The 12,428-nt window shown below is 49.9% G+C and overlaps 1 protein-coding gene across 3 annotated transcripts in view; it reads right to left on the bottom strand.

Moving 5' to 3' along the window:
• LOC140414227 (synaptotagmin-like protein 1) overlaps nucleotides 1-12,428 on the bottom strand; it is a 142,396-nt gene that overhangs the window by 114,539 nt on the left and 15,429 nt on the right. For all 3 annotated transcript variants that reach the window (XM_072500967.1, XM_072500966.1, XM_072500968.1), the window contains exon 2: nucleotides 11,861-12,225. In XM_072500967.1, coding sequence (XP_072357068.1) covers nucleotides 11,861-11,988 — 128 coding nt within the window. In that variant the 5' untranslated portion in view covers nucleotides 11,989-12,225. The remainder of the gene's footprint in view (nucleotides 1-11,860; nucleotides 12,226-12,428) is intronic.

Below are 12,428 nucleotides of genomic sequence, written 5' to 3'. Positions count from 1 at the left end.
TGGAAGTCTGCAGAGGGATTTGGATAGGCTAAGTGAATGGGCTAGGGTCTGGCAGATGGAATACAATGTTGACAAATGTGAGGTTATCCATTTTGGTAGGAATAACAGCAAAAGGGATTATTATTTAAATGATAAAATATTAAAACATGCTGCTGTGCAGAGAGACCTGGGTGTGCTAGTGCATGAGTCGCAGAAAGTTGGTTTTCAGGTGCAACAGGTGATTAAGAAGGCAAATGGAATTTTGTCCTTCATTGCTAGAGGAATGGAGTTTAAGACTAGGGAGGTTCTGCTGCAATTGTATAAGGTGTTAGTGAGGCCACACCTGGAGTATTGTGTTCAGTTTTGGTCTCCTTACTTGAGAAAGGACGTACTATCACTGGAGGGTGTGCAGAGGAGATTCACTAGGTTAATCCCAGAGCTGAAGGGGTTGGATTACGAGGAGAGGTTGAGTAGACTGGGACTGTACTCGTTGGAATTTAGAAGGATGAGGGGGGATCTTATAGAAACAAAAGATTATGAAGGGAATAGATAGGATAGATGCGGGCAGGTTGTTTCCACTGGCGGGTGAAAGCAGAACTAGGGGGCATAGCCTCAAAATAAGGGGAAGTAGATTTAGGACTGCGTTTAGGAGGAACTTCTTCACCCAAAGGGTTGTGAATCTATGGAATTCCTTGCCCAGTGAAGCAGTAGAGGCTCCTTCATTAAATGTTTTTAAGATAAAGATAGATAGTTTTTTGAAGAATAAAGGGATTAAGGGTTATGGTGTTCGGGCCGGAAAGTGGAGCTGAGTCCACAAAAGATCAGCCAAGATCTCATTGAATAGTGGAGCAGGCTCAAGGGGCCAGATGGCCTACTCCTGCTCCTAGTTCTTATGTTCTTATATTCAAACAACGTCTTCAAGGTAAAGATGAATCTTTCAATGCCATCGTAATTAGCCTCCGCCTGCTAGCGCTGTCCTGCAACTTTGTTGATATTGCTGACTCCATGATCAGAGACCAAATCATGTTTGGAGTACACTCTGATCCTCAGAGAGCAGCTCTTAAAAATCAAGCATATGACCCTGCCAGTCGCGATTGAAACATGTACAGTGCATGAGCACGCAAAAAAAAAAAAAAAAAAAAAAAAAAAAAAAAAAAAAAAAAAAAAAAAAAATCGGTATTCCCAATACAAATCGGCCGAAAATGAGAAACTTGCCTCCCACGAGGCAGTGAGTGTGCAGGCCATCTCCCGGATGCAGCGCCTCAGCTTTAGAGACAGCGGCCATCTCGCGCGCTTTTCCCGGAGCCCCACGCATGCGCGATGTGAACGGGATAACGAAGCGGCTGACACCCACACTGCACAGCTGCAGACGTCTGCTGACCACACTGCGCATGTGCGAGGACGTACACCGCGTCACAACGCCACCGTCATGACGTGCCCGAACTGTGGTAACGCCCACTTAAAGGGACACTGCCCTGCAAGAGGCAGGCGTGTTTAAACTGCGGGAAGCCTGGACACGATGCAGCCTTGTGCAGGTCTGCACCACCAGTCAGGGGCCAGCGCTCCCAATTCCGACGACGGCGCGTCCAGAATGTGCAACGACGATTACTGGATTCTGATCCTGGCAGTACAACGGATCCAGAGGACGAGTGCCTGGAGTCCGCCTACCGAGTGGGCATCATTACCACACGTGAACATGCCACACCTAACTCATCTCGCATTGCGTCGATCCTCGCTGTGGATTCGGAGGACGAATGGTGTGTGGTGATGCAGGTCAACCGCTGCTCCATCCAGTTCAAGCTGGACACAGGTGCTTCTGCCAACCTCCTCTCACAGGCAGAATTCAAACACATCAAGAAGCCCCTCAAGGTCCTTCCAGTAGCCTGCCAGCTCCTGGACTATAACGGTAATGCCATCACGGCACTGGGGTCCTGCCATCTACTCGTCTCCAACCGGAGTACCCATGCACGGCTAAGGTTTGAAATTGTCAAGCCGAACAGGGCATCCCTAGTGCATGCCTGCAAAAAGCTAAACCTGGTGCAGCGGGTTTATTCAACGACATCCTCCAACGTGGATCTTCAAGCTGGCATTGACGACATCCTCGCTCAGTACCCAGATGTGTTTAACGGGGTGGGCACTTTGCCATATCGGTACAAGATCCTACTGCGACCTGATGCCAAGCCAGTGGTCCATGCACCACGCCGGGTCCCAGCTCCGCTGAAGGGGCGCCTGAAGGAACAGCTCAAGGAGCTGCAGCAGCAGGGGATCATTTCCAGGGTAACCGAACCGACTGACTGGGTCAGCTCGATGGTGGTGGTTAAAAAACCCTCTGGAGACCTGCGCATCGGCATTGATCCCAAGGATCTCAACCAGAATATAATGCGTGAACACTACCCCATCCCGACGCGGGAGGAACTCACAAGTGAGATGGCACATGCACGGTTTTTCACGAAGTTAGATGCGTCACATGGATTCTGGCAAATCCAGCTGGATGAGTCCAGCAGAAGGCTCTGCACCTTCAACACACCGTTTGGCAGGTACTGCTATAACTGTAAGCCGTTCGGCATTATCACGGCATCACATCATGGAGCAAATGATGGAGGGCATCAAAGGGGTTCATGTGTACGTGGACGACGTCATCATATGGTCCACGACCCCTGAGGAGCATGTTTCCCATCTCTAGCAGCTATTCCGCCGTGTCCACGCCAATGGCCTGAAGCTGAACAGGGCCAAATGTTGCTTTGGCATGACAACACTCAAGATCCTAGGAGACCAGATCTCTCAGCAGGGCGTGTGCCCCGACACAGACAAGGCCAAGGCCATCGCAGCCATGAAGGACCCGGAAGACAAGAAGGCGGTATTGCGCTTCCTGGGCATGGTCAATTTTCTGGGCAAGTTCATCCCAAACATGGCCTCACACACCACAGTCCTACGAAACCTAGTGAAGAAGTCCACTGCCTTTGAGTGGAAGGCGGCCCATCAGGCAGAGTGGTTGGAGCTGAAAGCCAAGCTCACCACTGCACCCGTATTGGCATTTTTCGACCCAGGCAGGGAGACAAAAATCTCGACAGATGCGAGCCAGGATGGCATCGGTGCGGTCCTGCTGCAATGCGATGACACTTCATCCTGGGCACCGGTTGCCTACGCATCAAGGGCAATGATGCCCACCGAACAAAGGTATGCACAAATCGAGAAGGAATGCCTGGGCCTTCTCACTGGCATGCTCATGTTTCACAACTATGTCTACGGTCTGCCGACATTCACTGTCGAGACGGATCACAGGCCCCGGTCCACATTATCCACAAGGACCTTAATGACATGACGCCTCGGTTGCAGCGCATCCTCCTCAAACTCAGAAAGTACGACTTTGACCAGGTCTACACGCCTGGCAAGGAGCTCATCATTGCCGACACACTGTCCCGCTCCATCACCGTGCTTAGTGAACCACTGAACGTCATCCGGCAAATTGAGTCACAGGTTGAGTCACAGGTGCAGCTGTGTGCTAGCACCGTCCCGGCATCTGCCGAGAAGGTGATTCATATCCGTGAGGAGACAGCCAAAGACCCCCTCTTGTCGGGTGTTAGGCAACACCTAGCCAATGGATGGCAAAAAGGGCAGTGCCCTCAATTTTTCAACGTAAAGGACGACCTGACGGTGGTTGATGGTATCCTCCTCAAACTGGACTGGATTGTAATTCCACGCAGTCTCCAGAGCTTGGTGCTCCGTCAAATCCATGAGGGCCACCTGGGTGTGGAAAAGTGCAGATGCAGAGCCAGGCAGGCTGTCTACTGGCCCAGGATCAGCCAGGACATCGCGAACATTGTCTTTAACTGTGCGACCTGTCAACGCTTCCAGCCAGCACAGAGTAAGGAGACACTTCAGCAGCATGAAATCGAAACCTCTCCGTGGTCTAAGGTTGGCATCGACCTCTTTCATGCAAATGGTCGTGATTATGTGTTAATTACTTTTCTAATTACCCTGAAGCCGTGAAGCTCTCAGACCTCACATCTCGGACCGTCATCAAGGCCTGTAAGGAGACGTTCTCCAGGATGGTATCCCACTCACTGTCATGAGTGACAATGGCCCGTGCTTCAGCAGCCATGAATGGTACCAGCCTCCGTACCAGCCTCCCCGAACAGGCGCCGGAATGTGGTGACTAGGAGTTTTTCACAGTAACTTAATTGAAGCCTACTCGTGACAATAAGCGATTTTCATTTTTTCATTTCATTTCTGTTTCTCCAGTCGTATCAGTTCAAACATGTCACTTCCAGCCCACACTATCCGCAGTCAAACGGAAAAGTTGAGAAAGGGGTGCACATAGCGAAGCAGCTCATCTGCAAGGCCGCGGATTCTGCGGCTGATATTCACCTTGTGCTGCCTGCGTACAGGGCGACCCCACTGTCCACTGGCACGTCGCCGGCTCAACTCCTGATGAACAGGGACCTGCGAACAACACTTCCAGCCATACACGTGCCCAACCTGGATCACCTCCCGGTGCTGCAGAAGGTGCAGCAACTCCGAGACCAGCAAAAACAGGGTTATGATGCTCATGCTACCGACTTGCCCATGTTAATCCCGTCAGACATTGTTTGGGTCAAGATCCCTGATGGAGGCTGGTCAGCTCCAGCTGTCGTTGTTCGAAAGGCTGCCCCCCGCTCGTATGTTGTGCGCCTGGCTGATGGTTCTGTTGTGCGACGAAACAGACGGGCACTGCGCAATGTTGCCTGCCCGCAACCCCACATTCTTCTCCATTTCCTTCTGTTGTTTTCCCACCTCCTGATACCTCGACTCACGAGGCCACCAGTCAGGCTTCAATCCCGCCCATCAAGACGCTGTCGGCCCCACCACCACCTCTCCGGCGGTCGACCAGGATCAGACGCAAGCCACAGAGACTGGATTTATGAACATTTGTTCTGTTTGCCATGTTCTGTGTTCTCGTATTAGACAGCAGTTTTCACATGTACATATGTTCACATCCATATGTATGTTAATATTGGCCTATTCTTGTAAATACGTTCACATATGTCATCCAAACATAAAGAAAAAGGGAGATGTCATGATATGCAGACAAACACATAATGATACACAGACAAGCAGCTAATGGACACAGAGAACAGGACATGACCAATAAGCAGGCAGGACACTCAGGGGTGGGATCTGACTATAAAAGACACGAGGCACTCACACTCCCCCTCTTTCCACTGATGAACATCTAGAGAGTCAGTCAAGGGTGTTGTTACAATCCCACACCTCCACCACGTGGCTAAGAGCTAGTCTGGTTCAGTCAGGACAGAGTAACCTCACTTAAGTTAGCAGAGAGTTGAACTCACAGAGAACTATGCTAACTGTGCCATTCGTTCAATAAACCTGTTTGAACTAACTTCAAGGTCTGGAGTATCTTTCTGATCTAAGCTGCATCCAGTTGCAGCCAGTGTTAGACCAGTGCACCTAATACGACAGACAGGAAGTGGGCCTGGAAGCACCGCTAGAATTGGTAGAGGTCATGGAGAGTATTAGCTCCATGGAGGCAGGGAAGGCGCCAGGACCGGATGGTTTCAAAAAAGACTTCTACAAAAAAGACCTTCGACAGAGTTGAATGGAAGTACATCAGAGACAAACTGGAGCGGTTCGGGCTGAGAACAGGTTTGTGAAGCAGGACAAGGCCAGCAGCGCGGGTTCAATTCCCGTACCAGCTTACCCGTACAGGCGCCGGAATGTGGCGACTAGGGGCTTTTCACAGTAACTTCATACTTGTGACAATAAAAGGTTATTATTATTAGAAGTACTCAACAGCCCAGTGGTAGTGGCAACAATCCAGTCATGGAACCAGCTGCGACAACAGGGATATAATGTTTGGATTAACAAGTTATCCTCTCAATAACTGACATTCAGTTGAACAAATCGGAAGGTCCCAGCTAAGAATTAGAAGCCAATGAACGCAAGTGAGGGGTTAAACCAGAAAAGAATTCCCTTAAAGATAGGATCCTGTGGTTGAGTTCTTTGTTCCTGAATTCTTGAATCATCTATCTAGGTTTGTTTGTGTTTTGTGATTATTTTTGTGTATTGTTTGATATCTTGTTTCTAAGTTTTATTCAGTTCTTATTCAAGTGTATACCAGTGAGTAACTGACAATAAAGTTGTACTTTTGACATCTCACCAACCGGTCTACCGATTCTTATTAGAAGAGAAAAATAAGAGTCCCAACATGAAGTTTCCGATTTTTGTACCCAAGTCCTTTTTTAGGAGGGTCAATAAAATGTTTTTGGAGTTTATATGGGCATGCAAGGTTCCCTAAACTAGGAGGGTGTTCTTAGAATGGGACAGGCAGAGAGATGGGCTGGTGTTGCCAAATCTGCAGGATAATTACTGAGCAGCGAACATGGCAAAGGGTTGGAAGTAGGTGGTGGAGGAGAGGTTGGTGTTGGTGCCGATGGAGGAGGCCTCGTGTTGGGGACCGGTTTCAGGACATTATCGCTGGCGCCTCTCCTGTGCTCGCCGGCTCGGTACTCCACGAGCCCTGTGGTGGTGTCAGCGTTGAGGGTGTGGAACCAGAATCGGCAGCACTTCAAAATGGAGGGCCTGTCCCCATGGGCGCTGATTTGTGGCAACCGGAGGTTTGTCCCGGCTGGATTGGTTCCTAAGTTCAGGGAGTGGGGGCGGGTGGGGATAGAGTACTTCAGGGACCTTTTATTGGTGGGAGGTTTGCGTAGTTAGAGGATTTGGAGGCGACGTATCGATCACCATAAGGGGAATGGGTTGCGGTATCTGCAAGTTAGGCATTTCATGAGAAAGGAACCGGTGTTGTTCCTGAAGCTCCAGGTAAGACTCAGTCCAAGGAGGAGATAGGAGAGAGCAGAGTATCAGACATATATGAGGAGTTGATGGAGAGAACACGAGAGCGTCAGTGGAAGTCTTAAGGTGCAGGTGGGAGGAGGAACTGGGTGGTGGGGGGGTTGTGGCTGGGGTATGGAGTGATGTGTGGCAGAGGATGAATTCACCCTCGTCATGTGCGAGAGTCTGATCCAGCTCAAGGTGATGTATAGGTATGAGCCAGTTATTTGCAGGGGTGGGTGGAGGATAGGTGTGGGCAGCGTGCAGAGGGGCCGGCGAACAATGTCCATATGGTGGGTCTGTGGAATTCATTGCCACAGAGGGCGGTGGAGGCCGGGACGTTGAGTGTCTTTAAGACAGAAGTTGATAAATTCTTGATTTCTCGAGGAATTAAGGGCTGTGGAGAGAGAGCGGGTAAATGGAGTTGAAATCAGCCATGATTGAATGGTGGAGTGGACTCGATGGGCCGAATGGCCTTACTTCCGCTCCTATGTCTTATGGTCTTATGGTCATATGTTCTGGGCATGTAGCCACATGGAACTAGTGCGATTCCAATGCATGCTGGAATGCGATTCCGGAGCATGGCGTTCCATTGGGCACCCAGTGCCAACCTCAATTTTCGGCTGGCACCCGATTCTCCACCAGATCGCAATTCCGGCGTCGCTGGACGGAGAATGCTGCCCAAGGTGTTTGCATATCTTATTGTTACTGGTTTCCTGAGGCATCCCATCATTATATGGCCTCTTTGTAATCGGGGGCAAGCTGCCAGAGCTACTGCAGAGGAGGGTGGCCAATGTCGTGGCCTTTCCCGCTCTGATTGCCTGGCGACGAATCCTATTGGGATAGAGGTCGGTGGCATCACTGAGAATGTTGGCCTGATTCAAAGATATGGTGGAGTTCCTACAATTAGAAAAAATGTAATTCACGCTTAAAGAGTCAGAGGAGGGGTTTTACGTAAGATGAGGGTTGTTTTGGTCTCTATTCAAGGATCTGTTTGTCGCAATCAGGTAGGGAGGGGGGGATTGGAGGGGTTGTTGTGTTAGTTAAGAGGAGAAAATGGGGAAAATGGCAAACTGTTTGTAATTTGTTTGTGTCTTTGGATGACTATATGATTCATTGATTGTGTTTGGAATGAAATATAATTTTCTTTTAAAAGTAATCGATAGAAAGGTGTTAAATTCCCAAAATGCATTAATTACTGAAGTTCATTGGAACGTTTTGAGCAGGGAAAAGTTGAAGGAAGTCATATTTCATTCAGGCACAAATGGCCTTCATGATGTCACGAAGTCCAAGGCGAAGATCATATTTAAGTATCCCTGAAGTTTCTTCGGCTATTTCACTAAACCTGCCATTAAAATGTTAATTAATTAATTTTGAATCTGATGCTTCACACTGAACACCAAAGGCTCGCACAAAGTTAAACAGGAGAAAAGCCTTCAAATATAATGGCTGAAAAAGGTGGAACAATGATACAAGTCAATGGCCCAGAACTGCCAATCTCCAGCAGAGGAACCCCAGAAGATATGCTGGGGCTCCCCTTGGAAATCCCTATGCAAACACTGCATGGAAATTGCCCAGGAAGTTCAAACTTCCGATGGGCTCTGCACTGGGAACTATTCAAAACTCCAATTTAAATCAGAGACTTTGGATGGTTCCAACGTTTTTTAGCAGGGTAGTTAGAGAAGTTAGAGAAATTAAAATCACTTCTAACTCCTGGGTGACGAGAGAAATTACCCTCCGAACCCCACTGGACCCCGCCCCCCCCCCATCTATCCCACCCCTCCAACTATCCTTCCACCTCTCGACAATGCCCCCAATTCCCCGGCCAACCTTCCAACCCTTGGACTACATTCTACCCTGACTAACAACCACCACTCGATCACCACACCCTCAGCTACTCCCCACGACCCCAACTATTCCCACACCCTTCAACTATCCTCCCAACCCCCTGAGTAACCCCTCCACTGCATCCGTCCTCCCAACTACCCTCACCTCCGTGACTACCCTCCCTATCCCCCTCCCGCACCCCCGTTTACCCTTACTTTATTTGGAAGCTACCCAACCACCATTCCCACCCCCACCCCCCTCTCCAACCACCCTAACCCCTCACCCACTTACCTTCACCCAAGCTTCTCAAAGTGGCTGGGACCTTTAAACTTACCTGGTTTACGGAAGCTAGTGCTGTAAAATGGTGATGTGGCTTCAATTCTCCTGACGCTGGTGCACCTGACTGAAGGCCTAGGTAATCTGCTGCAGTGCACTTTTCTCCCAAATAAGAGGTTGGCTGAGAAGTCTGCAGCTCCTGACTAAGATATTTGAAAGGAGCGGAGTTGGGCAGCATGGTAGCACATGTGGATAGCACTGTGGCTTCACAGCGCCAGGGTCCCAGGTTTGATTCCCCGCTGGGTCACTGTCTGTGCAGAGTCTGCACGTTCTCCCCGTGTGTGCGTGGGTTTCCTCCGGGTGCTCCGGTTTCCTCCCACATTCCAAAGATGTGCAGGTTAGGTGGATTGGCCATGCTAAATTGCCCTTAGTGTCCAAAAAGGTTAGGATGGGTTATGGGGATAGGGTGGAAGTGAGGGCTTAAGTAGGCCGGTGCAGACTCAATGGGCCGAGAGGCCTCGTTTTGCACTGTATGGTGTATGTACCTAAGTATCTATGAGTGGAATCCAACTGCGATTTCCACTTTTTGGATGTTCTGGCCAATACTTGTAAGAATCTCAGTGAATAAATTTAGGTTGAATGTAAAATTTGCAACTGGTGACTTCCGGTGGTGGCCATGGTGTGAGTGGTCGCACACAGGGCAGCTCCTGCTCGAAGGCATAGGAAAGAGCTCTTTTACCCGATATTGGGTGTAATTTCAACAAAAAGGTGTAGTTGAAGGTCGGAGAAGTAGTTTCCCCCGGGAGTGGTATGACTGCCGATTACTAAAACCAGCAGAAGACGGTGAGAGACCTGGCCAAGCAGTTGGAGGAAACCTGTGCTGCAGCAGCCGGTGGAAGGATGGCTGAGGGGGAAGGGCTTGTGCAAGATGGAAGGCTCCAGATGGAGCAGTTGATGGCTTTTATTAAGGATGAGTTCCGGCAGCAGAGGAAGGAGATGCAGGAGGATCGCTCGAATACCATCGAAGGAGCTGTGGCACACCTGAAGAACTCGGATGGAGAGGGTGGAGAAATGTTTGGAGGTGCGGGGGTCGCAGATCCGAGAGGTTGAAAGGGTGATTTCGGATCAAAGCGATCGAGTGGTGGCTCTGGAGGCGGAGGTGGGGCTCTTTGGAGACCTTCGCAAGACGTTGAGGGCAAAGGTGGAGGAGCAGGAGAACACCTTGAGAAGTAGAACCTGCAGATAGTGGGCCTGCCTGAAGGAGTGGAAGGTGTGAGTGCCACGAGGTACGTCTCAAAGGTGCTGGTGGGGCTGGTGGCAGAGGGACTTCTAGATAAGGCCCCCGAAGTGGACCGAGCGCATAGGTCCCTGAGGCAGAAGCCTAGAGCTGGGGAGTCGTGGGTGGTGATCCTGAGACTCCACAAATTTGTGGAGAAAGAGAAGATCTTTCTTTGGGCCAGGGATAAACGCACTTGCGAATGGGAGGGGAACAAGGTCCAGATTTATCAGAACATTGGAGCCAACTCGGCAAAACGGCGGGCAGGGTTCAATAAGGACAAGGCGGCGCTGTACCGCAGCGGGTCAGGTTTGGGGTGCTCTACCCACAAATTTATGTGTGATGTTTAAAGGCTGGGAATATTACTTCGAGAACCCAGAAGCGGCCGAGAACTTCATCAAGGAACATAAACTGGGGGGCTGTTCTGAATATTCTGACGAGGTTCCTGTTTATTTTTCAGACACTCCCGATCTTTATACCAAAGCCCTTATTTCGGAAGCTGGACACGATTATCTCGGATTTTGTATGGGGGGGGGGGGGGGAAGAAAAGGTGGCACGGGTTAGGAGGACCCTGCTACAGAGGCAGCAAGGGGGTTGGCGTTGCCGAACCTGCTTCGTTATTATTGGACGGTGAATGGGAAAAAGGTGCGGCGACGGTGGGAAGGAGAGTGGGTAGCATGTATAGGGAGTGGAGGGAAGTGGGGCTGGTCAAGGTGAGGGATTTGTACCTGGAGGAAGGGTTTGCCTGTCTGGAGGAACTGAGGGAGAGGGTAGAGCTCCCGAGAGGGAGTGAGTTCAGGTACCTGCAGGTGAGGGACCTTGCGCGGAAGGTTTGGAAGGAGTTCCCGAGGTTGCCGAGGTACACCCTGCTGGAAAGCCTGCTGCTTCCGGATGTGGAAGGGGAGGGTAGAATTGGAGATTATAAGTGGCAAAGATGGCTGGGACAGCAGGGAGGTGAAGATGAAGGAAAAATGGGAAGGGGGGATCAATTGGGGAGCATAGAGAGAGGCACTGCGCAGGGTAAACGCAACCTCCTCGTGCACAAGGATGAGTCTGATACAGTTCAAGGTCGTACACAGGGTGCATATGACTCGGGCAAGAATGAAAGTGTTCTTACAGCGGGTGGCAGATGAGTGGGAGAAGTGTGGGCGGGGCCAGCAAATCATGCACATATGTTCTGGGGCTGTGAAAAGTTGCAGAGATTCTGGGTGGAAGTATACGCGGCCCGAGCAAGGATAGTGGGGGAGGAGGTGGACCTTTGGTGGCAATATTTGGGGTTTCGGAGAAGCCAGAGCTCATGGCGAGGAAGAAGGTCGATGTTGTGGCCTTCGCCACTGATTGCCCGATGACGGGTCTTACTGGAGTGGTAGTCGGCATCGCCACTGGGGGTTGTGACCTGGTTGGGTGACCTGTACGATTTCCTGCGGCTGGAAAAGATAAAAGTATGAGCTAAGGGGCTCAGCAGAGGTGGGGGATGTTTGTGACCGTGTGTGAGGAGTTGTTCATCGGGGTGAGGGGCGGGGGGAATGAAGGGTGAAAAGGGGGAAAAAGTTGTACAAACTGTATAGTTGACTGTTGGGAAGCATGTTTCCCAGGGTGTTTATGTGTTGTAACTTTTTTGATACAAATTTGTAATAAAATACATTGAAAAAAGAAATTGCATCTGCTCACTTGATACGTTGGTCCTCCAATAAACGGAGCTCAGTGTCGCGGTAAAGTACGTGTACAATCACCTCCAACTCCTCATCTGTTAGAAAACGCAAATCAACCAGCTCTTCAACATTAAAATCCAACTCCATGGCAAGAAATCCAATGCAAGGCAATTCTTCAAGTGCAATCAACAGCAAACTTTAGCGAGGCTTTGTGGTGAAGATGCTTTCGTGTCACGTCAAACAGTTTAGCATCTTGCAGCTAACTTAAAATATTTCCAATAAGCTCCACTTCTCACAGAGTTAGTAATGAAGCAACATCCATCCCTCAACAGTTCAATGTTGCATCCCAATTATTTCTTTCTACGTTGGTCCTGTCAACAGTCACTGCAAAGAAACACAGAAAATTGTGAGGATTTTATTCAGCAATAGATTCCATCATCCGCAGTAATTTGCTTTCAGCGTAATATTCTACCTTGGTGGGCAGCACGGTGGTTAGCCCTGCTGCCTCACGGCGCCGAGGTCCCAGGTTCGATCCCGGCTCTGGGTCACTGTATGTGTGGATATTTTGCACATTCTCCCCATGTTTG

This window comes from Scyliorhinus torazame, chromosome 1 (genome assembly GCF_047496885.1).
Source record: "Scyliorhinus torazame isolate Kashiwa2021f chromosome 1, sScyTor2.1, whole genome shotgun sequence".
Lineage (NCBI taxonomy): Eukaryota > Metazoa > Chordata > Chondrichthyes > Carcharhiniformes > Scyliorhinidae > Scyliorhinus > Scyliorhinus torazame.
This window is presented reverse-complemented; position numbering and strand designations above follow the sequence as displayed.